This window comes from Anoplopoma fimbria, chromosome 14 (assembly GCF_027596085.1).
Source record: "Anoplopoma fimbria isolate UVic2021 breed Golden Eagle Sablefish chromosome 14, Afim_UVic_2022, whole genome shotgun sequence".
Taxonomy (NCBI): domain Eukaryota; kingdom Metazoa; phylum Chordata; class Actinopteri; order Perciformes; family Anoplopomatidae; genus Anoplopoma; species Anoplopoma fimbria.
Genome location: NC_072462.1, coordinates 6,444,831 through 6,469,355, shown reverse-complemented (window position 1 = coordinate 6,469,355; position 24,525 = coordinate 6,444,831). Strand labels below are relative to the sequence as shown.

Below are 24,525 nucleotides of genomic sequence, written 5' to 3'. Positions count from 1 at the left end.
TTGTTGCAAGACATGGTGCCACGGATGACCCAGAAGGAAAGGTTCAGGCCAGAGCGCTGCTCCGCCGCTCCTCAAGTACGCCCTCCGTGATCGCTGACCTGATCCAGCTCCTGCGCTGCATCTCCAAGCAACAAGTCTCGTCCCCTGCAGGGAGCCACATCCCTGTCCTGAAGAGGTTAAATATAGGCCCTCTCAACCCCCAAGCGAGGCGCAGATACAGAGAGGCAAAATGGAAGTCTCTGCATGATCTTACAGAGGAATTTGGTGAAGAATACACTCCTATCAGAGTGGTGGAGGTAGTTCTTTTTTTAGTAATCCTAGCTGAGCAAAATGTTATAGTACTGCCAATGACCTGGGGCAGACAGAAGCTTTGCTGCTTATTATTGCTTGTGTTGATACGTTTTCTCTTTCGTCCGCAGAGTGAGTTCAGGCGAGTGGAGTCCTGCAATAAGCAGCTGACTGAAGAGCTCACCCAGGCCAAAAGCACCACTGAAAACCTAACTAAAACACTGGAGGAAACCCAGAATGAAAACAAGGTACACGGAGAGGTCATTTAGCTCGTTTGAATATTTTTGAGAGGTTTCTTTGTCTAAGATGTCTTCTTTGTGTGCACAGACCCTGTTAGGGAAGTTGGAGGAGAAAGAGAATGAACTCAACTCTCAGAAGAAAAATGCTCTAAAGCGAGACAAAACCATCCAAGGGCTTACTCAGGTCTTCAAAGAAAAGGAAAAACAGGTAGAGTTATACTGTTATAAACACAATTGATATTATCATGGTTGTCATAACAGTTGTTTTTAACTGTGACCAGACTTAAACTGACTGTGCTTTCACTATTCTGTAATATGAAATGCTCTAGCACCAACCTGTCTGACTTTTTCTTGGCTGCACAGATTGCAGAGCTGTGTCATGAGATTGAGGACCGGGATGACGCTTTGGCCAAGGCTAGAGAGGCAGCACATAAGGCCCAACTGCAGAAATACCAGGCAAGTCCTGCACTTTTTATAGGGAGCCAAACTGTATAGAGAGCCAACCCATGACTTTATATGATAATGTAAATGGCTCCTTGTTATGTGTGTGCCTGTACAGTCACACATTATACTAGTAGTAGTAGTAGTAGTAGTAGTAGTAGTTATAGAATTTCAAAGAAGCAGGAAGGCAAAGTATTTTTAATAACCATCTCATTGACAAATATACATTGCAGCCGCTGTAAACATTTCCTTCATATATCCCTCAGGGAGTAGAGGAACACCAAAATCTATTAATGGCAAAACAAACAGAGCTGGCCCAACTCCAGGGGGAACATCATGCCAAGGTGCTTGAAGCCCAAAAGCTGCAGCGTGGCCTGGACAGGAAGGAGCAGGAGCTGGCTGACTTGCAGCAGGCGAAGGACCAGCTAGAGGTGGAACTAGAGGACATGCAACAGCAGAAGAAGAAAGGAGACAAAGCCCTGAATGTAAGACAGAGATATGTCTAATATATATTTTCAAATAACACTTGTATTATTGTTTCCAGAACAAAGCCATCAGGCATTTTAAATCCTCTTTTCTGTTATCTGTCACCTTTCAAATATCGTATTTTGTGTGACAGTATTATCACTTCCCCTTCCCCAGGATCTGAACAATCGGCTCAAAAAGCTGAGCGGTGAGATCGGAGACAGGGAGGGTGCTCTAGAGCAGCAGTACCAGGAGCTGCTGGATCAGACCAAAAGAAAACTGCAGACCCATGAGGTCACCATCCAGCGGCTCACATCCACTCTGGCCGACAAAGAGCAGCAGCTACAGGTGACACAAAGACGTTGAAGATATACACACAGATGAAATCTTTTTGTGTGTATTAAAGATTTTCTATACAACATTCAGAGCATTCGCAACAGCAAACAACTATTAGCCATAAAAAGATATAGTGGAGTAATGTCTACCTGAACAGAGAAGTCGCTCTTAAGTCGCTCTTCCTCTTTGTGTTGTAAATGAAGCTTCCCTTTGCTTTGTTTACACAGACGGGTTGAACAGTGTGCCCCACTGGCTAGCTCAAGGCTGCCGCTCTGCATGTATACATAGATGTGCTTAAATTTAGCATCTTTCATTTTTTTCCTCCATTGGAAAATCTGCCATTAAAAAAATATGCAGGTTGTTGGTTTGACACTGTTGTTTTGTCTGTGTTCATCAGGAGTACATAAACATGGTCAGAGACTTTGAGCAAAGCAAAAGTCCAGGAGGAAACGATAATGTGCTTTCCAAGCTGCGGCATAGGCTGAAAGAAAAGGAGAAGGCTCTGGAGGTTTGCATTCCTTCTGTGTTATCTTCTCACCACGGCGACTATAACTTGATTCTGACAGTTGTTCTGTTTTCTCTCTCGCAGCAAGCGCTGGACGAGAAGTTTGCTGCCATTGAGGAGAAAGACAATGAGATACACCAGCTGCAGCTGTCTCTAAGAGAGAAGGAGAGAGACCTAGATAGGCTCAACAACTTACTCTCTCACAACAAGGAAACCATCGATGTAAGAAAGCACGATCATATTTTTGACAGGAAAAAAATCTCACAAACCAAGGCCAGAAATTTGCCTTTTCTAATCAGTAATTAAATAGTTTTTTGGAAGGTTTGAATTCAGTCCGATGCATCTCTCTTCTCATTCCTCTCCTTCCAGAGTTTTGACAGTCTGATCAAGGAGAAGGATGTTGAGCTGCAGCATCTTGTAAACACACTAAAGAACCTGCAGAGAGCTAAGCAAGATGTAGAAGATAACCTGAACAGATCACTGAGGGAGAAGGACTCCATCATCAGCCAGCTACAGCTCTCCCTGGAGGGCAAGACAAAGGATATGGAGGTTAGTTTCTGTATTTTCAGCCATGTCCATTGTGTTTTTCACCATTCTGACCCATGAATTTTACATATACAGACACTTTTCCTTAGATGCTTCTGAAATAGTTCTATTTTCTAACTCTGGTAACTTTTGTTCGTAGGAAATGGCCGAATCGATGCTAAACCAGTCGCAGACCAACACACGTGACCTTGCTGAACAGATGGGCCAGAGGTTAAAGGTCACAGAGGCTATGCTGGCTGAGACCGTGAAGGCCAGAGAAAGGCTGGTTGCTGACAATGAGAGTGCTGTGGAAGGACTGTTGGCTACAATCAGCAGCAAGGACCAGCTCATCAAGGTCAACATTTAATCATGAAAACATGTTCAATCATTTCAGGGATTACCCCCGGAACACTTTGTCTTTGTAGCAACACATATTAATAGAATATAGCAATGAAAACATAATGGCAATTAAAATAAAGTAACATGTAAGTAGACATTTTAAATGATGCAAATGAGAGAATTATTTAGGAGTTAACATATGGATTAGAATATATTTAAAAATGAATTACAACATCCATGCAGATTTGATTTGTGCAACAAATTCAGATGAATTAAAAATGCTTTGCAGTTTTAGAAAAGTGAATTTACACAATATAAAGACATTTTCTTTACATTGACAGATCTACAAAAAGCCATTTGTATGTTCAGAATGTGGCGAAACATAACTAACTGATTACTCTCATCGGTTCGTTCTTTCATCTCTCCAGGAGTCTGCGGAGCACTACAACCGCATGCTGTCTGAGCGCACTCAAGAGATTCAGCAACTGAGGAAGCAGCTGTCTGACTGGCAGCAGCAGCTTGCCACCGCTGAGAAGCACAGCTCCACAACAGCCCAGGAGGGTTATTTAGAGACAGCAGAGCTCCGAGCCCTGCTTGCTGAGAAAGACAGCATCATCGATGTAAGTTCCTCTGGGATACAACACAGTCACTCAGCTGTAAAATGTGCTTGACTTAGAAGCCTAACAAGGAGAGGAAGTCAAAACTCCCAAGGAGAATAACATAAATAATGCTAATTTCCTCCTGCCTGTCTTCAAATGACTTGGTGGCCTTTTTTTGACAACATTTATGGTGACAGTTGTACATGTTTGAGTGTGCTAACTTGTTGTCTTTGTGAATGTGCAGAAGCTTCTCCAGCGTGGTCAGGAGAGGGACCAGTTGCTGGCAGAGGTGAGGCTGAAGGAGGAGCCGGACCGCGTGTTGGAGCTCAGACAAACTATCCAAATCATGCAGGAGAGGTTGGACGAGAAGGAAGGTGAGGCCTTGTAGAGTTTTAAACCCCTCTTCACTGGACATTTCATGTTGATCCTACAATTGATTACATATTGTGTGTCCTGCAGCTGAGCTGTCCAGGAACAACAGTGAGGATAATGTGGAGAATATTCTGCCCTCCAAGAAGACGGTTGTCGTCTTGAAAAAGGAGCTAGCACAGAAAACCGAGGCACTGAATAAAGCACTGAAGAGGGAGAATGAACTGAAGGTCAGTTGGTTATAAAAAATTACTACTTACTTGCAAACAAGTGTCTTTTTGTGCAAGCCTTTACCTTATTTTCTCCATATCCAGATTTCTCTGGGAGAGCTACAGTCATTGCTGTCCGAACTGGAGGGTCGCAATGAAGGTCAGGCTGCTAATATTGAGTCTCTGACTGCCACTCTGAAGACCAAAGATGAGATCATCGATGTAAGGGCTCCCTGATTCACACAGTCAAACTCTTGTCTCTCAATGAAACACACAGCAGCTTTGGATAAGGAGCTTTTTCTTCTGAATGCAGTGAACTCAGCAGCCTCTCGTCTAGCAGTTCTCATGTTATGTTTTTGTGAGCAGGTCCTCCACCAGCATCTCGGTCAGAGAGGGGACAGTCGGGTTGATCATACCGAGGTTCAGGTCATCGGCTCTGGCATGGAGAGGTCACTCCCAGGTCTCCCTCAGAGAGAGAGAACCATCATCGGTGGAGATAGCCAGCAAGAAGTAAGCTAAGCTCAGTACCAACTTTTCTGCAACGAAATACAAGAAAACAACATGTTTTACACATATTCCTTTGACATTAAAACCATTGCTCTTTCATTTTCTGCCTCCCTCAAGGCTTTGCCCAACCTTGTAGCCTTGCAACAGGAACATGATGCTCTGAACAAAGCACTGAGAGCCGAACAGCAGCTCTACTCCAGCCTGGTCAGGACTGTGAAGGAGCAGGACAGGTAGGGGTTATAGTCACAGGAACAAAAGAAATCATTGCAATTAGTGAAAATAAAAACACTATTCTGAGTAGCTTGTTCTGTTTGCAGCGCCCAGCGTCTCCACGCTCTGCAGCTTGAGCTGACAGCAGTGCAGCTCCTCAGGCAGCAGCTGGAGGAGAACATCAAAACTAATGAGGAGCTAAGGGACGACTTGGAGAGAGAGAGGCACAGAGCCAAACTCAGAGAAGGTGCAGTGCAAACACATTGGGTGGCAAATGACGAGGTTAACTGAATGAAAGGGAAAAATAAAAGAGCATGATTGTCATTTATGGTTTTTTAGAAGTGTTAGGAAACTAAAGCTCAGGGAGACATGCATCCATAGGTCCTAGGAAAAACAGTCACAAACTCACCTAGGGCTGGGTGATATGGCCAAAGTCTTCTATCCTGGTATAGTTCATTTCATATCTCGATAATCATGACATGGCATGTTTCCTGGTAGGTCAATAATAGTCTATATGAAATAACAAGGTAAAGCTATAATACAATAAGACAGTAGTTTGATTTAACTACACAACGGTATTCCTATAAGCAAGTTTCATTAGAATCTGAGTTAGTATGTGCTTGTTTTTATTAATTAAGACTGTAATTGTGTATTACTATACCCCGATATATGAGTTAATCACGGTATGAATCAATTGATTTGATGAATGAATTATCAGGTAGAATTATCGCTCAGCCCATAACCCACCTGTGTTCTTTGTCCTCTGTGTTTACTCTATTAATATCTCCTGCTGACAGGCTTACATCCCCACTTCTTTATCTGTCACTTCATTCAGCATGCACACCTGGTCCTTCCACTCCTCTTCTATATGTTCACTGTTCTTTACATCATCACCTCCTCATCTGCATGTTTTGGCCATAACATATTTGCCACCTGTTTTTCTCTGTCACTCTTTTAAATGTACTCGCTTTACACTGTTTTTTGGCTTGTCTGTCCTTTTCTTAAAAAAAAAAAAAATCATCTGTGAATAAAGGCTGCTGTTGGCCGGTCATCCCATCTTTTACTTTTCGCTTTCTGTCTGCTTGTTTTCACTGTTCCATTAAAGCATGGTCGTCTGTTGGTTGCATCATCTCTCTAACACTCCTCTGTTTATTAAGCAAATCCATCCAACCATCTGTCACATGATTTGATTTCATTGCATTAGCATTACATTATATAACAACTTTAAGAAAGGAATACAAGGTTGATTTACTGCTATGGAATCATGGGGTATTTGACTGCAGGGTATCTTCTCTGAAATAGATCTTAATTAAGAATCCTACCTTTATTTATCTCATGTCATCACATAGTTGTAATTAAGCACAGTTAGTGACATCAGGACGCGGCCTAGACTAATTAAACGTGTCACTGTACGCTCAGGTAGTGGCCTAAGCCAAATTACTTAAGCATCTGTCCACATGCAGGGACAGATCCACATGCATGTGTCTGCGTGTGAAGTGCATGCTCATCCCCCGGCCATGTCTGCAGAGAGCCAGGTGTATAAATAGGTCAGCTGTAAGTAACAGGCTCATGGCTCCCATTCAAACTGAATACAGGATAGATGTAGCTGCTGTAATTACCACTGAGAAAATCTCCACATTTCTTGTTTTTTTTATATAGTCATTATAATATATAGTACATACACGCTAAATATATACAAACGCGTTAATAAAAAAGGAATTAATTGATATATCTTTATATGTGTATTTTTCTGTGGGTGCAGATCTAAATTCTTGCACTAGCTTACAATATTCAACCTACAGTTTAGGGGATTTGATATGATTTGAAGAAGCATGCCAAGCTGCATCAAATGCATTATTTATAAAATATAAAAATAAAAGTTTTTCTCAAGCAAGAAGATTAGCTGGTTTAGTTACATAAAAAGAAACAAAGATGTACAGTGAAATTAGGCAATTTTGGTATTTGTACCAGTTTTTACTTTTTAAAAATAAATGCTTTATTTGATTATTTTATTTATTTAATTGCATTAAATTTATTATTATAATTTAAATCATCAAAAGTTAGATATTGCACAGATACCTACCGTGAATACAGAATTTCAAGTTCCATTTTGGTCTTTCATTTTTGTCCAAAGCTGCATGCCATCTTATGTAAATATGTGCCTCCTGCTTATGCATACAGGCTGCCAATGTTTTTATAGTTATAAAAAACACTTTCACATCAGATCACACAAAGTCTAGTTAACTATCAATGCAGCAGCAGGGGAATTGTTGTTAAAAAAAGTTAAGGTGTTGACAGTAGATCACTTGCCAAAGCAGAAATATACTTTCTTGTCAAATAATGTGTGTGTATGTATGTCTATGTGTGTAACCCTCTGTGTATGTGTTCAGGTATGGACCTGATTGATCCTAAAGAACTGCAGAGCATGAGACATCAGCTGGAAGATGCACAGCGCTGGAATACCTCTCTGCAGGCTCGCTTAGGAGCCATTCAGAGCCGTGGAGGAGGGGTCGGTGGGGCTAATGATGGTGGTAAGAGAAGAAAAAAAGACTTTTATACAATTGTACTCTCTTATTTCAGAGCTTTGGTTGATAGGAGTCTTTTAGTTTCATGTGACTCAATTCTTTTTTCAGGTGACACTTTGAGTTTCATCGGCGATCAGACTTCCTACATGAGTATCTGTGTGGTAGAGGGCCAGGATGACAGCTTGTCTCTACTTTCTGCACAGGAGCTCAGGCAGAAGGTGAATTGTTTTTCAAACTTAAGTAAAACGTTTGACAAAAGCATTGTTTCTCTAATAAATATAACAGTAGATTTGAGCTAGTTGTCAAAACATGTCCCCAAAATACGTGAAACAGGAAGACACTCTTGCAGATTGGTGAAAATGAGTCTGTTTGGGCCCTAGGTGCTGGAGCTGCAGGATTGTGTCAGCAGACTGCAGACTGTAAACGACGAGCTGCAGAACCGGCTGTCACTGCTGGAGAGGTCAGACCATGAAGCTTATGCCAACGGAGACCAAGATGTGGCCAGCAGTAGCCCCTTGAAACAGGTTAGAGGCCACAAAAGACAGCTGCTAACAGAGGAAGTTGTACTTGAAGCTGATGCGCCAAAGTTTATTCCTCAAAGGGCATCTTTCTTTCATTTATCAGCAAATATTTGTACAGTTTGTCCACAAATACTCTATGAATCATATCTCAGTCATTGTCTAACTCCCACCTATATTAGCTCCTTTCTAACCTTTGAACCTGCATCTTAACCTTTGCTCTGTCTAGCCTGTTACTAATGTCTATGTGTTTCTTGTCTTTAGTAGAAGATCCTCTTTTTCTCCTTCACCTTTCCTAATCAGTCCCTGTTTTTTTTGTTTTTTTATCTCTGTGTCCCATGAAATGCACTCTCTTTGCCATGCCACATTAGACACGTCATACCATTCTGCTGTTGCTTTTCGGTGTTTTATGGATTCTGTTCCCACATTAAGTTTTCTTTTATCGAGCCATGTGTGTCATACTCGCCTCCCATCCCATTACTCTAGCAGCTTGAGAAGACACAGGAGATGCAGCCTGTGGCTCACAGTGACAGGACGCATCGCTCTGGGCAGGATAAAGAGAGTCAGACAGACATCAAACTAGGACAGGTATGAAATAAATGATCACTTAATATATTAAGAGCTTTTGAAATTCAATGTTTATACTATGGGAAATTCATTTTTCATACAACTTCAACCAATATATACAAACTATCCTTTTTTTAGATGGTGTCTGGAAAGCTGTTGGGTGATATAAGTATGGACAGTGGCCTTGGCCAGAGTAGAGAGCATGCTCAGTCTGGCAACAACACCTTGGACACTGGAGAGAAAGATTCCAGGCAGAGGAACACAGATGTAACAGCACTTAAATCCCTGCTTACTCAATGTGGGGCCACATCAGTCCTGCACCTTAGGTGGGTACTTTCTTTAGCAGTGTCAAGATCCTTCTACTTATTTTCACCTTAAGAGTCAGTTGCTCGAACACTACGCTAATCAAATTTCCCCTTATTGCAGAGAGGAATTGCACAGACTCAGATCAGAAAATGTGGACCTGCGAGGTCTCCTGAAAGAACAAAAATCTACTGAGTGTAAAGAGAAAGAGAGCACAGACGCCTCAGGCAACACCAGTGATGGACAGGCTGAATTGAGAAGGAGCGTGGAAACACTGCAGGCCGAGTCAAACGCTCAGTCTAAGGCCATCAATCTGTCGAAGGAAAAGGGAGAGAAGAACTCTATGGAGGTGTTAGATGGGGAGACCCCTGTCACCACTGAGCTAATCGCCAGCACCACAGAGGGGATGGAGAGTCCACAAAGTAAAGGCCAGTCACCCAGCAAGAGTACAAAGCAGCATGTCGCAAGGCATGGGGTAAGTTTTGTTTTGGTGTAAAGAAACACTACATTGCTTCCTGCATCCAGGTTTAATTGTCAGTGTTTTTAATATCTGTTCCGATTTTTTTCAACTGTAGGGTGGTGCCAAATCTCGCCTCCCAGTCCCTGTGAGGCCGAGGGTGGAGTCTAGCAGCAGCATGCCGTCTGTGAGCTCTGGCCATCTCAATACTGATGCACTTCAGCACCTTGATTTTGATGGTGTATATAGGCCAGACCAGCACCAGCCTGAAGACTCCACCACGTCACCCCAGCACAGCACTTCCCCTTCTTCCACGCTCAGATATGCACATGGTACCGGCAGTCCGGTAGGGTCGGACAAGGGCTCTGAAGCTGGAACAACACCGGATCACACCCAGGCCGACTCTGCCCTTTTCACTCAGCTGGAGCTTCTCCACCAGGAGTGTCAGGAGAAAGAGACCTTCATCAATAAACTAAGTGAGCAGCTAGCTGATTGGGAAGAGCTCCACGCTCGGCTCCAGGAAAAGGACCGGCTCAATCGGCAGTACGTGGAGGCCTTACAGGCTGCGGAATCCACCATCGCTTACTTGACTGCCTGCAGTCTGGACAGCCAGGGGCGATTCGGGTCGCACGCCAGTCCGTGTACAGGTTCTGGCTCAGTGGGTTCTGATTCTGCCATTTACAGCAGATGCATTGAGCTGCAAAAAGCCCTACAGGAGAAGCAGGAGCACAACAACCAGCTCATAGAGCTTCTGAACATGGCAGAGAAAGCAATCACCTCCACTGACAGCCAAGACAGGATTCCAGGAGTCAGTGATTTACGTTCGATGATAGAGACGGCCTTGCAGCAGGTGAACGCATCTTCAAATAGACAGAGTCCAAGAGGTGTCTTTGGAGTCACGGAGGACTCTATGCAGGAGCTGCAACAACACACAGACTCTTTGCAGGAGGCTCTGTGGCAGCAGAATAGGCTTAATGCAGAGCTGCAGGAAAAACTGAGAGCTGCCGATGCTGCTGCTCGACACGGCTACAACAACGACCAGGATGGTCAATGTTCAAGGCCGATAACAGCAGAATCACTTGATGAAAAGGAACCAAAGGGAAATCCATTGGGAATGGGAAGCTCTGATGATGTCAATTTAAATCAGGAGATGACCAGAGTTCTGTTGAACTGTCTTGGTGCAGCAGAGTCTGCTGTGGCCTCTCTGGCAGCTCACTGTACAAATACCAGCTCCTTGGCTTCTGGCAGATCATCACAGACCAGTGCTGAGTTTCAGATGAATATAGACAAACTTCAGAGAGCCCTGAAAGAGAGGCAGGAGCTGGGAGAACCCACCCAGTCAACCACCAAATCCAGCAGCAGTCAGTCCGCTGCTTCATCTGGAACAAACGGACCACTTCACCAAGAGCTCCATGACAACCTCTGCCGCCTCTACAAGGTGTTCGGTGATCACCATCAGAGGATCTCTGAACTCCAGGCTTCCCTACATGAAGAGAGGGGCCGTGGGGAGGAGAGCGAGGTCCACAGGACAGTGCAGGATGCAAAGGGATTACCACCAAGTGTCAAGGTTGAACTGGAGACGCTCCATAAGGCTCTGAGGGAGAAGAGGAAAGCGTGTAAAAACCTGGAGGAGAAACTGGCCACTGCTCTAACCTCCCCTGAAACTGCACGGAAAGGTAAGAGCGCCTTTTTAAAGTTGATCTTCTTGCTTCATTTGAATTTGTAATAATTTTGTGATTCTGTAAAAGCATGAGTTGTGTTTAGTTAAACCCCTTTTGTTAATCCAAATTGTTCATGAACACCGTAAAAGGAGAGAGACACAAGAAACTGTACACGTTCAATGATTTCTTCCTAACCCGACATATATATTGCCTCCAATGCCAGCTCTGGAGCAGGATGACAAAGGCGTGCAGGTGGATTTGCAGGACCTGGGTTACGAAACCAGTGGCAAGAGTGAGAACGATAGGGAAGAGAGCAGTAGCACAGGTAGACGGCTTTTAGACAGACAACGCATGTCTGTCTGCAGAGTGGACACTAATCTCAAATGTGGATAGATTCCCTCTATTTGTCTGCATGAGGAGTGAACAAGGGGCAACTGTAACACACACTGTCTCCTATCTTGAGAACATGTTTCTGTTTGGGTCTCATCACTACACTCTCTACTACTTGGTTTTAACTTGGTATTTCTCTGCACTATTCCCAAATTTGAATGGGCTGTCAATACGTTGCATTGACGAATTCTTGCATGTTTCCACTCTGGAGTTTGGGAATGTCTTTCGAGCACTCATTAACCTTTCACTTTTAGTTCTTGTCTTATTTCACAGTCCAACTCTTTCTCAAATGATTGATTTCCTCACATGGCACGGTCACCATTCGTTTTCCCACATCTTGTAATGTTTTCCTGTTCTTTTAGTTGATTGTTTCTGTGTCCATTGTGTGCCAGATCTAGAGGTTGGTGTGAACCCTAGCTGCAGCGCCTCTAGCCTGCCTTCCCAACACGAGCAGGCCACCTTCTCCTCCACTGAAAACCTGGACTCAACCTCAAGCACCCCGTACCCTAGTTCCCCAGCTCTCAGCTCAGCCAAGGTATTCAACCTGCTTTTCTCTAAACTCCTCCCCTAAACAATGATCATTCAATCATAGCTTAGCAACTGTAACCAGGCACAAGTCGGTCAAGCATTGGATTTCTCAACATTTGAACAGTTTATGACTGTAGTAATAGAGATACTCTGTATGTAAATTATGTTGAAGGCTGTTGTCTCTATTTTAGCCTTTCCAAGTACAAAAAAGGAAAAAGAAAAAAATATATATATAAGAAATACTTGTAAGTGTTTCTACTTTTCTACACTGCCTACATTGGTAGCCAAGTGTTGCCTCCATGGCCAAGGAACACATAATTAAACAAACTGATTATTTTGTAAAAGGTTAGCCAAGATAGGATTACGTTTGGCGTCTGTCCTCATCCTTTTCTTTTGTTAAGCTAAAATTGACAACATATTGTTTTAAAATCTGAAAGTACTTAAGCTAAGCAGCCAAACAAGGTTATGTTAGTACAAAAATAACAGTCCAATCTTAAATCTGGCTTCATCATACTCATAATTCAAGGATTAACCAGCTCTACACTGCAGTAATGTTACAAGAACAATGCTGTTTCGTTATTTCCCCTATTTCCTAATCATAAGCTGGTGAAGATGTCAACTTTTGCAGCATTAGCTTCAGTCTTTTAGCAGGTTTTCATGCATGTAATTATGAAGTGCACATTTAAGACCCCCTTAACATGGTTCTTGTTATCAAAATATTTGGCTAGAAACATTCAAAACTCATCCAGGCAGCATTGTAATCACTCATGGAGCTAATGGTAATAAAATATCAGTAGAAACTGCTCTTTGCATTTCTTTAGCCCTCTCTTGTCTGTTTTCAGGTCAGTCTGAAAAGCCTGCAGGTCTATGACGAGTATGGTGTTTCTAAGGACCCTCTGCAGCTTCAGGGACAAGTCAGAGAGCTGAAGTTCCAGCTGGAAAACCAGACCAAACTCATCCTCCAAATGCAAAGTCTTCTGCGTAGGAACTCTCTCTCCAGTGACCTAGTTGCCAACACCTCTGATCCCTCAACCGTCAAGGATCAAGAAGGGACAAAGCGGGAGGACCATAACCAAGATAGGAGCTACAGAAGTGGGCAGCTAAGGGAGAAAAAGGAGGGTGAGAACCAGGCCATGAATGATAAAACCAGCTCTCTGAATATGGAACTGGAAAGAGAAGGGACACTGAACAGAAGCATGAGTGAACAGCTGCAGCAGACCCGCAGCCGCTCCACATCACCTGCAAGGTCAACCGTCTTTCTCAATGCATGATCAATAGTATAATATTTTAACAGTCGGTGAAAGATCCACAGTCATTTTGAAAATTCAATCTTGACTGTGTTTTTTTGCCCCCATTCTGTCGTCTTCACAGACTGGACTCTTTGGTGCAGTCGCAGGCCAGGGAGCTGTCGCAACTGAGACAGCAGATCAAGGAGAGCCGCAGGCTAGGAGCCCTGCAGCGACGGCAGCTAGACGAGCTGAGCAAGGCCTTTAAGGAGCTGCTGCAGGCCGGCAAAGTCGACTACTACATGGGGGAGGCGTTCAAAGAGCAGCTGGACAAGAGCCTGAGCATTCTGGACAAGCTTGAAGGACGGCTGGATAAAGGTAGCGGAGCGGCTAAGACGCTCTTAAATGCTTCCGATGAAATATTGCCGATCAGAATCTCCAACCAACACACATGCAAATAAAGAAAATAAGCTTCTTGATACTTAATCTGAATATTTAATCAATTTAAAGGCAGGTACAGGGTTTGAATCATACAAAAAATTGTGCAAAAAATGCCTTGGTGCTTTAACAAAGAGGCGGCAGAGCAGAGAGAGATGATAGCAAAAGAGCAGCCATTCGTAACTGATTTTTACAGACAGGTCCTTGACAGCATCTTTTTTTCTCCTCTGTGTTAGGGGAGTCTCGTCTGGATAATGAGGACGTGGTGGCCCTGGAACTGTCTCGGAGGTGCGTCTCAAACCCTCACACTGCACTTGCTTATTGTCATTATGTAAATTTAATTTGCTCTTATTCAATATGTCACATGTTTATGAGTGGTAAAAAGCAAGTATCTGTAATATTTACAGTAGTCCGGTCCATCTTAACTTTAGGTTACTGGGATACTTGTCCTGAGACTTTAATGACATGCTTAAAGGAATAGTTCGACATTTTGGAAAATATGCTTATTGGCTTTCTGGTGGAGACTTAGATGATGATGTGGGTCCTATAAATATAAGGCTGGAGCCAGCAGCCACAGGAGGAAAACATCTCGCCTGGCTCTATCCATTGGTAATAATACAGCAATAAAAAAAATTGTACAGCCCTTAACCCTCTTTTAATCTGCAAAAGTTATATTTCAGTTTTTGTAGGAATTAAACAAATGAGATATAACATGTTCATTTGTCACCAGTGGAGTTTTCTGATTAAGCAGTTTTTTTTTTTTTTTTAAAGTTGATGAGACTTATTTTACCAGTTTCACTTCTTTCCCGAGGGCTGTTGTGTGTTTTGTTTTTTTTAGGTCATATTTTCAATGGTATTGTCTGATCTTTGTTGCTAGCTGTGCTGTTTGTCTCATGACCCCTTTAAAGACCTCTCTCCGACTCCACCCAGCCTATTGCCTTATGACCCCAGGCTGTGCGTGTGTTGTTGGTTTTAAATAGTGTCCTGCTGTTGACCTAATTTTCTCATTGACAGCCAAAACATTAAGGTTACCCTGCCCCCGAACTGGGTCACTGCTGTGTCTGAGAAAGAAGAGGGGAACACACACATTCACTTCATGTCAATGTTCACCCATTTATGATTGTATCATCCAGACAGCATTTTAAGCTTTGTATAAAACATCAATATGATTACATATGTACAGTTCAACCCTCTGAACATATTTGAAAAACAAAACCAAAACACTTTTTACAATTGTTATCTCCTACCATTGACAGGAAGACAAATAATCAGAAAAGTGCTGTTTTCCCTTATGTTTGATTGAGAATAATAGTAAAATTGTAGCATTTGATTTATTTTGATTTATTAACTTTTTAACAGCACCCTTGTATCATTGGATTAGAAATGAAAGTTTCTCGTAGTGACAGATGTTAATCTATATTATTACTGATGTGGAAGTCTTGGGGAGACTCAGCAGGGATCACAGTCACTGCTGTCCTGTGAGGAGAGCATGAGAGATGACAGTCCGGCTAGAATCCAGCAGGAGATAGATAATCTGCGTCTGGAGCTAGAGGGCGAGAGAGAGCTGCTGCAGCAGCACATCAGCTTCCTCATCCAGCAGAACCTCATGCTGGCTGAGTGCACCAGGGAGCAGCTGGACATGTGAGCGGGTTTGATCCAGACAGCATGACGTTTGCTGTGAACTCCTTTTTTTTTTCATATTTTCCAGCTGTGTGTTTCTGCTCAAAGTTGCAAGTCCTCTGGGAACACCTTAAGTCTAAGTTGTGAATCTTCTCCGGGTGCTGTGCCTTGTGCTGTGTAATTATCTTATCTTTTTTACGTTGTTTTTCTCTCCCAACGCCCAGCGAGATGATGTGATGATCAAACCCAGCTGTTGCATCCTCTGGGAGACAAACTGACCAACATAACTACATGTCCCCCTCCTCCTCCCAGGTTGACGAAAGAGCTGCAGGAGAAGAACCGTCTGATCCGGAGCCTGCAGAGCCAGCTCAGAGGCGAAGGCCCCAGCAGCCAACACAGCTCTCACTCTGATCTGTACCACTCAGACAGGACCTCCTCCTCCTGCCACAGCAGCCCGACCACGCAAAGTGGCCATCAAACCGACAGTAAGCACAAAGATGTGTTCACATAAGCTGCAGATTTCTAGATGTAATACTGAAACATTGTCTTAATAAAATAATGTCTCTGTGATTGGGTGAAAAGGCAAGGCAAAGTCTTAACTGTCACAGACGATAGGCCTACCCAGGTATTGTGAACTTAACTGTTTGGTTATTTAAGACCACACTAAGATTAACATGGTTCCCTTTAAAAATGCATATTTGTAGTATATCGTTGAGATTACCTTATTCCTTGTCCACGGGCCCGGTCAGTCTAGTCGCAGCCTGTAATGGCACTTATTTTCCACTCCGATCCATTCTGTTTCAGTGAAGCGTCCCGCAGGACAGAAACAAAGCATGCCGGCCAAGGGCAGAGCAGGTGTCCCGTTTCAATCCACCTCCACTTAAAGTTTGCATTATTCAGTTCCACCTATCCGGTTTAATCTTCAAATTGTGTTTCCCTGGGGAAAAGAGACAGTGAAGGCTTTTACTGAGACAAGTGAAGCATGTGGATATGTGAGAGGTCCTGCAGAGGGGCCTGTAGACCCAAACTCACATTTCCCCTCACTGCTCCAACATTTCCCCTCACTGCTACCACACTGTATTGTTGCCAGACCTCCTTGGCTCTCTACGCTTCAGTGGTTCATCTTGTTCTGTTGCTAAGCTTTGAGGATGAAGAAGTGGATGACATTGTGTCCACAGAAAATAATGAACATATGTTTTTCATTTTTAATCTATAAATCCGTTGTTGTCTCCCTGTGCATGTTTAGGCCAGCGTCACCTTTCTGATTGGACAGGAACGGATGTCCCTCCTGTAGGAGGAGCTCAAGAGGACGGAGTTTCTGGTCACAGGGACGCTGGCAGCAGACTGCAGGGCCTGCAGAGGGAGAACGGCCGACTACAGGATCAGCTGAGGGGCAGCGAGGAGCTCAACGCCACCCTGCGAAGTGAACATGACCTGCATCGCTCGATTATGGCCCAGACCAGCTCCCTCCATGAGGAACAGGATCACGCTCATGACCAGGGCGGATCAGAGCCTTGGACTCTGTCTCATAAACGAGACGGAGACATCGGCTCACAGAAGAATGAAGCCGAACAGCCTCGCACAATGAACTCAGGTAAACATGTGGTATAGGTAGATGGATCATCATATCAGTTAGACTTCCCATTTTATAATACACACTGCACAACAATAGTGAAGATCAAATGCAGACAGCATTATGCTCTCTTAATTCCATTTATGCAGTTGTGGTTTGTGCTTTAAATGTTCATGGTGTAAAAACACTTGTTTTGCTTGAATAAGCATTTCTAGAATTATTTATTAAGTGGAAACAGTTAAATTATGTATTTTGGGGCTCTGGAGTAGCTTCTCAAATTCTAGGGTGAAAAATAACCTGGTTGTCATGGTGATTTCATCATTTTCTTTTGCTTGGGTTTGGAGAATACAAATCTTTACCAGAAAGTCTGTCTTACAAACTTGGAGTGTGGTGTTGCATTATGGAAAATGTAGGGTCTGATGTTTTTGTAGTTTTGACCCATGCTAGGAACTAAAAGTCAGGATATTTTGACAGTTCCTTTTAATCTGTCTCTTGTCAACACAGTTTATGGAAGTGCTATATGAAATATTATTTAAGGACCCCCATTAATTTAGCTTTTGGCATGTGTTTCTGTCAGACTCTCTGGCAGAACATCTCCAGGAGATCCGCGTGTTGCGACAGCGCCTGGAAGAGAGCATCCAAACCAACGACCGTCTCAGGGAGCAGCTGGAGAAGAGACTAGCAGAGGTGGAGAAAGACCCAGGTACAGACCTGAAATCTACTCTGTCTCTGCCAGTGGGATTTTCAGGGTGTAAGAACTAGATGCCAATAATTTGGTTTTGAAATTCTGTAGAAAAATGCTCTCCTTTTATTGAAACCACTTACTTGTTGACTGATGAGAGTGTATGTGCCTGTGTTCAGCATCTACCAACATCTTCATCCATGGAAACGAGGAGCAGGGTCAGCTGGCCAATGAGGTGCGATTGCTCTGGGGACAAAACCAAGTCCTGAAGGAACAGCTCAGCCTGGTGTCTAAAGGTAAAAAACACACATTTATGTACAACTTCACTTTAACTTATAATCAGGAACACAATAAATACAGAGAGCCACTCATTTTCTAGAGTACACACATCCATCACTGACTCGGTGCTTAAAACTGACTTTAATTTGACTAATTTAACTTTTCACCAACTTTAAAATGTTTTTTTTATTTTCCCCAGACAAGCAGAAGGAGCGCGAGAAGCTGCGGGAGACTCTGGCCAGGCGAACGGCCAAACTGGAGCAGAGCAGGAGGGAGTGTGAAGCTCTGATGCACGAAAACAACCAACTTCAGGAGAGGCTGGAGCACAGCGGCCAAGAAAACTCACAACTGCAGGAGTCTGTGCACAGGTACACACACACACACACACACACACACACACACACACACACACACACACACACACACACACACACACACACACACACACACACACACACACACAGAGGTCACAGTCACTACCACACACATACTATCATTGCTACTCTCCTTCATGCAACCTGAAACTACACAAGGCCACTAATTACCATCCGATAGAGCCATTACTGTTACCATTATTCCACACTATTAGTAGAACTCGGATACATGATAGTCCATCATTTGTAGTCTCATCCTTGAACACACGAATGCATACATCCCATAATGATGGTGTGTGACCTCTTGCCCTGGGTCTTACTGACACAGATGAGTGAGGCCGACACCTGAAACCTGGAGTCTAGTTTGCTGTCAGATCTCTTCTCCTCTCCCTTTCCTTACCTCTGACTGGTTAGTGTTTGTGGTTTGGCAGACTTGTTTACTTTAATTCACAAGGCTCATTATTTTTGTTTATTAGGGAGAAAAATACTACTACTACTGAAACATGGTATTTGTTGCTTTTTAAGGATACATTTTCACCTGTTTTGTCACTCAGTTGCCTGTTTATGAAGTACACCTGACTAACATTTAAAAAAAAGAATAAAGTTGAACACAACAGTCCGTTGATAAAAAACCACCATCATGAGGATTTTTAATGGTCTGTTTTTGTTGAAGCTGTTTCAGAGAGGTGTAGATTGAACTTGATTGTTGTTAAAGGTTGTGGTTTGTGATTGTGGAGATGCTGAAATGTGTTGTGTTGTACTGAGAGGTGTCGCTCAATTTTTTGGCTGTTTGCAATAATATAAATGGACTGAGGACAGTTGAGAAAAGCCTTCAGGTTATTGAAATCGAAAATTGGAAAGTTTAAAGTCTTTGGCAAATTAATAATGGTTGCACTAAAGATAGTTTGAGCTGCATTCTAAGTTAGAAACAGGCAAGAAACATGGTGAGTGCGTGGGGTGAAAGGTGTTACATATCTCATGGGATTTGTATTTTCCACCAGGATGACACAAACATTTTTTTATTAAATCTTATGTTGTTTTTTTAATAAAAAGCTAAATGAAGGAGCCCAGTATTGCATAGATGGGAGTAGATGATCCTCTCTATTCCCTCTTATTAGATAAATCTAAATCTTAATTGTATTCGGTATATGTGTGTGTTTTTGGATGCTCGCAGGTTGCAGTGTGAGGTGAAGCTACAGATGCAGCAGCTGTCTGACTCCCAGCATCTTCTGCAGTCACTGCGGGTGGAGCTGCATGTTTATGAAAAGATCAAGAACGAAGCTCACAAGCACAACGGTACCGCAATTATTATTTATTATTTTTTCTATGAGCTTATTGGTTATTATGTTAAATAGTTATTTAGTTAAGTGTGACTAAACGACATTTACAAATCTAATATTTAGAGATGTTTTAGTAATTTTTAGTACAGCCTGTATCGGTCGTTGTAACCAAACGAAGATTTTTCTTTTGAGTTCTACTTTGGATTATAAATTATAAAAATGTTTATGTGAAGTTTTAAGGTACTGACAAAGAGATTGATAGATGCACATGTCTTGATTAAAAAGATCACACATAGGTCTTGAAAACAAAAATCTTGAACAAATCAACATGACTAAAATTAACTATTAAATTGCACGTCTGCAGAAATCAAAGATATTGAATAGATAGACTATATGTAACATCAATATCTGTGGTGAAAGCAAAACAAGATAATACAAAATGACATTCTGTTTTTCCAGTTGGTTTTCTGTAATGAGAGACTGAGTTTCCCTCTCCTTCATTCCCTCTCCTTCATTCCTCCTCTTTGCAGAATCCAGCGAGGCGACCCAGGAGCTGGCCTCCGTCCCGTCCTCTGGCACAGTGGACCTGGGAGAGCTGCTGCTGGAGATCAGACGGCTGAGGCTGCAGCTGGAGAGGAGCATCCAGACCAACACGGCCCTGCGACAGAGACTAGAGGAGCAGCTGCTCAGAGGACCCAACCGCTCTGAAACCATCAACATCAACTACCTGCTGTCCTCTCCGGGTAAACACAAGGCACAGTTTTTACATGCTAATGACCTGTGACAGATATACAGAGGCATGTAAACCCACACAATAATCTGCCAGGTCACATCAGTTTGGTTGTGCGTTGGTTTTAGATGAAGGAGGCAGGTCACCGGGCCGTGAAGGCTGCGAGACTCTCCGTCAATCATTTCAGAGTCACAACGAACACACCGGTGTCCTCCCTGGTAAGAAGCCCTCATCAGAGTTGGCATTATGTTAAATTATATCAGTAAATACAAGCTCTGATTGGCGTGGTTTACCTAGTGTTACATAACGGTATTTCAACACGTCTTTTCAGATGAGAAATATGGCGCTCACTCGGAGGTGGACGGTGGGTCATTCACCAGCAGCTCTGGTGACAGCGTATCGGGCGCTCCCCCTCGCCTGGTGCCGGGCCACCGGATGTGGGCCAACCGCAACGGGCGGCATATTTTGGGTCTGATTGAGGACTACAACGCCCTCCGCAAGCAGATCTCAGAGGGACGTAAACTGTCGCGGAGCATGGACAAACAACTGCAGGACAGTCTGCACACACTCCAACAGCAGGCCTCTGACAACAAGGTACAGATCATAGTTTAGACCTTTTAGTTACAGTTTGTGGTGTGTAAAACAAATGAAATGTATGAAATCAAAAGGTTTTACTATGGTTTTAATACCGCTTATTTAGAAAAATAATTATATTCCACACTTGTTCAAATTAAACATTACAAGTCATTATTGTTAATGCCATTATGTGTCCATCTTTATAGGTGATAGAACAGCAGCATCTGAAGAGTTTGTCAGGCAGCATGAACACCATGCAGCACGTGTTAGAAGAGGCTGGTCGGATGCTCAAACTGGTGTGGAGAGTCTCTTTGCCAGCTGGTCACATAGCAGGGGACGGATTCAACAACCAGCAGGTGCACAGATAAAACATATACTGTATCTACCTTATCCTATTAAGTACCCACGGGACATGGTCTTAAATCTTTTGATCCTCCGAATCAGGATGAGCTGATGAAAAATGAGATCGCCAGACTGAAGAGCAGGCTGTCACAGCAGGAGAGGATGCTGAGTGGAGCCGTTAAACGCCTCCGGACAACCAACCAGCTCAAGGAGGGAATGGAAAAAGTCATCATTGATCAGCGTAAGATTATCTTGTTTTAAGTAGACAGTTAGTGTTCTGTAAAGTAGTGAAGATGCCTCTTTACAAGGAGGCAGCTTTATGAACCAGGTCAATTCAATTCAGAAAACTGCAAAACTTTAAATACAATCTGCTTCTCTAATGTGAGGCTACTTTTCTTTTTTATGTATAACTGTAAATTGAATATCTTGATGTTAAGACAAAAAAACTGTGACAATGTTTTTATTTTATTTTATTTTGTGTCACTTAATAGACTTTGTTTAACAGTGTGCAAATAAACTGTAATACGTGGCTATTAAATGTGTATTATTTTTCCCCAATCTAGTGTATCTAACCCACGGAGTGTTGAAGAAAGCCAGGGGGAATTTAGAGGTGAGTTTACAGAGAAAACAAAAACCTGCCCCAGTTATAAAATGCCAAACTAATGTTCTTGTCCGAAGTGGTAAAGTCTCCCTCGGTGAATCACTCTTCTTCTCCTTCTCCTCCTCTTGGTTAAATAATGATAGACAAATTACTGCACCCTCTTTGGCCTGAAAGGCCTGTCTGGAGGACCAGACGAAGGTCAGTGTGGTTGAAGTGCAGGCTTTGAGAGTGATCTGCTGCATGAAACCCTGTTGATTTGGTTTTACCTAATGCATGCAGTAAATACCAAAATATAAACTTATCCTGAGATACTCAGATTCGCCAGTTTATTGGGTTGAAAACACTTATGTAATAAATCCTACCATTGTTTGAGACACAGTATGAATTGCATTAGGAGCTAGCTGTACCGTATCAAGGTATATGTCAGGAATCCTGAAGTTAAATGTAACACTTTTAAGACCCTTTCCATCCATTTTCACTCTACATTGATGGTAACATGGCACAACTGAACAGTCTTAGTTTGTTTGTATCAATGCAACATAAATCAGCTACACAGTGGTGAGAGCAAAACACACCAGAATGAATTGAGTGACTAACCCAATGTGAGGTCTATCAGAAAGATTAACATCCTGTTCCCTGTAACAGTGTTTCTCAAAGTGGGGTCTGTCATTCTGTCAGGGGGGGGAATTTACTATAAATTATCAAATTGTGGATGGGGACCATTTGTGCCAATGAAACAAGGTTGAAAAGGTTTTGAATACAAATACTTCCAATAGCATGTAAGAGTATGAATGGTAGTAATATGCTAAATCACAGTAATTATAAAGAAAGGGTCCTTGGAAAATTCGTTTTTTCCTGTCGGGGGTCCCTTATAACACACACCCTTTTACTCTTTATTAGCCTACCATATATTGATTGTTTATGTTTTTTTATACAATAAAATATCAATGTTGATCATTTATAAAATGTAATTAATTAAACTTGAATCCTCAGGAGGTGAACGGTTGTCCTTTTCAAATGACGTGAAATCCAGGAAGATCCCTTAGCAGCTACACAATGATAAAAAAAATCTGATAAACTTTACTATTCAACCTCTTTCGACAAATATAAATGTTGAAAACAAGCTTCCAAATGTTATACCTAGTTGTTACTTCATTTATCAAATTTGAATACCCTGCGCTAATAAACTGGGAATGTATCATGTTGTGTTCAAGTGGCTGTGAGGATCTGCATTTCTGATGCATGATTATCTGTGTTTAATTGGAGGAGGCATATTTAAAGGAACAGTTCAACATTAAGGAAAATGGGCTTAGTCGATTTCTTTGCCAAGAGTTATGCTCTCATATGTCTGTTAAATACAAAGCTACAACATGGAGACTGTTAGTGAGCTTTAGACAGAGCCATGTGTCCCCTTGTTTTCAGTTTTTTATGCTAAGCTAACTGTCTCATGGCTCCAGTTTGATATTAAACAGACAGATGCGAGTGGTTCAACCCTCTCATTAAACTCTCAGTGAGAACGCATTTCCAAACTGTCGAACTATTCCTTTAAAACAAGATGTCAGATGCATGTGCCTGCAGGCAGTTGTAAAATGTCAGTATTTAGATTTTTTTTTTATTTTTTTTTGCCTTTAGCACCAACATTTTTTTACCCTGCATGTGTAAGGCCCATAAACGTAAAGTGACTGTTAGCGCCTGCCTGTTCTCAGTCTGATGTTACAGTGCTTGTGTTCTCTGTTTCAGGAGGTCCCAGTCAATGGCCAGTAGGGGGCACTGCAGAGCGTCAGCCCGAGCAGATAAGTGTTCGTGTTACTCGAAGAACTGCAGGCAGACACTCTGAATCCTCAGAGGATCACCAAAGTGACGCCTCTTTACGCTGCAGCTACTAAAGCTGCCGTTTCAACGCCCCGCTCTGCTTTTTGATAACGTAGCTCCCTAATGTTCCTCAGGCCTCATCCCGTCCTGCTGTAAAACTCTCACCTTACTCCCCCGATATCAAAAGCCTTTTTTGTACTACTGCACCTGACCTGCCTATAGTTTGATTTGTTTTAGGTACTAAAGTTGTAAAAGTTTCTTTCGTTTTAAAAGAAAATGCCTTTGTAAATAGTAATTACTGTTCCTTTATTGTTTTTATATTATGCATATAAGAACATGAAAGTGTATTTTATTACAGATGTATTGTTTTTACCTTTTTTTGTTTTCATCAGTCAGTTTATGTATAGGATGGTTCTGGACTCCTGTGTGTTCAGTGAATTATGTGCAAATGCAGTAAAGAAAAGAAATGAATGATGAAACCCAATTGTTGTACAAGTACCTTTATTAGCATACATGCTTTGTTTTAAGTGCTAATCTTAGTAGCTGCTTCTAAATGTGTACATGGATAAGGGCAGATGAGAAAATAGCAAAGTTCTGATGTAGTGAGAATGAAGAGAATTATAAAAGGTATTAGGGGAGCTTTACAGACAGTTGTTTGACCTTTCAAATATAATCTTATGTTTAATGACTAAATGTAGCACTTTGTAAAAAAGCAGCAGACCTGCCAACCTGTACGCATTTCTTGCTTAGCAGGCACACATTTTGACATCATTGTGCGCTGGTTCGAGTTGTTACTTTAAGGTAATCACAAACAGGCCAGTTGTCTTTTCATAACACCTCAGTTATTGATAAAATATATAGCCACGCTATGCAAGAGAGGTATTTATTTGTATAGAAAGGGTACTCAAAGGGACTTAACATGGTAAAAGCAACAACAACAGAGCAAATAAATGACATTATAGCGAATAATACCACTAAGACCAACTTTGAACTAAGACCTTACGCAAGATA

The 24,525-nt window shown here is 42.3% G+C and overlaps 1 protein-coding gene across 7 annotated transcripts in view; it reads left to right on the top strand.

Annotated features, from left to right (window-relative positions):
• Nucleotides 1–23,990, top strand: part of cdk5rap2 (CDK5 regulatory subunit associated protein 2) — a 33,960-nt gene extending 9,970 nt beyond the window's left edge. For 3 of the 7 annotated variants that reach the window (XM_054612076.1, XM_054612075.1, XM_054612082.1), the window contains 41 exons: nt 420–536; nt 616–735; nt 891–983; nt 1,235–1,453; nt 1,611–1,781; nt 2,167–2,277; nt 2,359–2,496; nt 2,644–2,823; nt 2,960–3,154; nt 3,567–3,758; nt 3,982–4,111; nt 4,197–4,336; nt 4,421–4,537; nt 4,682–4,825; nt 4,940–5,052; nt 5,140–5,279; nt 7,423–7,563; nt 7,639–7,775; nt 7,938–8,081; nt 8,562–8,663; nt 8,781–8,968; nt 9,069–9,420; nt 9,521–11,078; nt 11,287–11,388; nt 11,846–11,988; nt 12,824–13,227; nt 13,353–13,585; nt 13,882–13,933; nt 15,578–15,750; nt 16,512–16,859; nt 17,416–17,541; nt 17,700–17,816; nt 17,999–18,167; nt 19,348–19,469; nt 19,984–20,196; nt 20,312–20,401; nt 20,515–20,777; nt 20,966–21,115; nt 21,204–21,342; nt 21,665–21,711; nt 23,443–23,990. In XM_054612076.1, coding sequence (XP_054468051.1) covers nt 420–536; nt 616–735; nt 891–983; nt 1,235–1,453; nt 1,611–1,781; nt 2,167–2,277; nt 2,359–2,496; nt 2,644–2,823; nt 2,960–3,154; nt 3,567–3,758; nt 3,982–4,111; nt 4,197–4,336; nt 4,421–4,537; nt 4,682–4,825; nt 4,940–5,052; nt 5,140–5,279; nt 7,423–7,563; nt 7,639–7,775; nt 7,938–8,081; nt 8,562–8,663; nt 8,781–8,968; nt 9,069–9,420; nt 9,521–11,078; nt 11,287–11,388; nt 11,846–11,988; nt 12,824–13,227; nt 13,353–13,585; nt 13,882–13,933; nt 15,578–15,750; nt 16,512–16,859; nt 17,416–17,541; nt 17,700–17,816; nt 17,999–18,167; nt 19,348–19,469; nt 19,984–20,196; nt 20,312–20,401; nt 20,515–20,777; nt 20,966–21,115; nt 21,204–21,342; nt 21,665–21,711; nt 23,443–23,466 — 7,857 coding nt within the window. In that variant the 3' untranslated portion in view covers nt 23,467–23,990. The remainder of the gene's footprint in view (nt 1–419; nt 537–615; nt 736–890; nt 984–1,234; nt 1,454–1,610; nt 1,782–2,166; nt 2,278–2,358; nt 2,497–2,643; nt 2,824–2,959; nt 3,155–3,566; nt 3,759–3,981; nt 4,112–4,196; nt 4,337–4,420; nt 4,538–4,681; nt 4,826–4,939; nt 5,053–5,139; nt 5,280–7,422; nt 7,564–7,638; nt 7,776–7,937; nt 8,082–8,561; nt 8,664–8,780; nt 8,969–9,068; nt 9,421–9,520; nt 11,079–11,286; nt 11,389–11,845; nt 11,989–12,823; nt 13,228–13,352; nt 13,586–13,881; nt 13,934–15,577; nt 15,751–16,511; nt 16,860–17,415; nt 17,542–17,699; nt 17,817–17,998; nt 18,168–19,347; nt 19,470–19,983; nt 20,197–20,311; nt 20,402–20,514; nt 20,778–20,965; nt 21,116–21,203; nt 21,343–21,664; nt 21,712–23,442) is intronic. The other 4 variants (XM_054612078.1, XM_054612077.1, XM_054612079.1 and 1 more) reach the window with 4 other exon arrangements.
• The last annotated feature ends 535 nt before the right edge of the window (nt 23,991–24,525 follow it).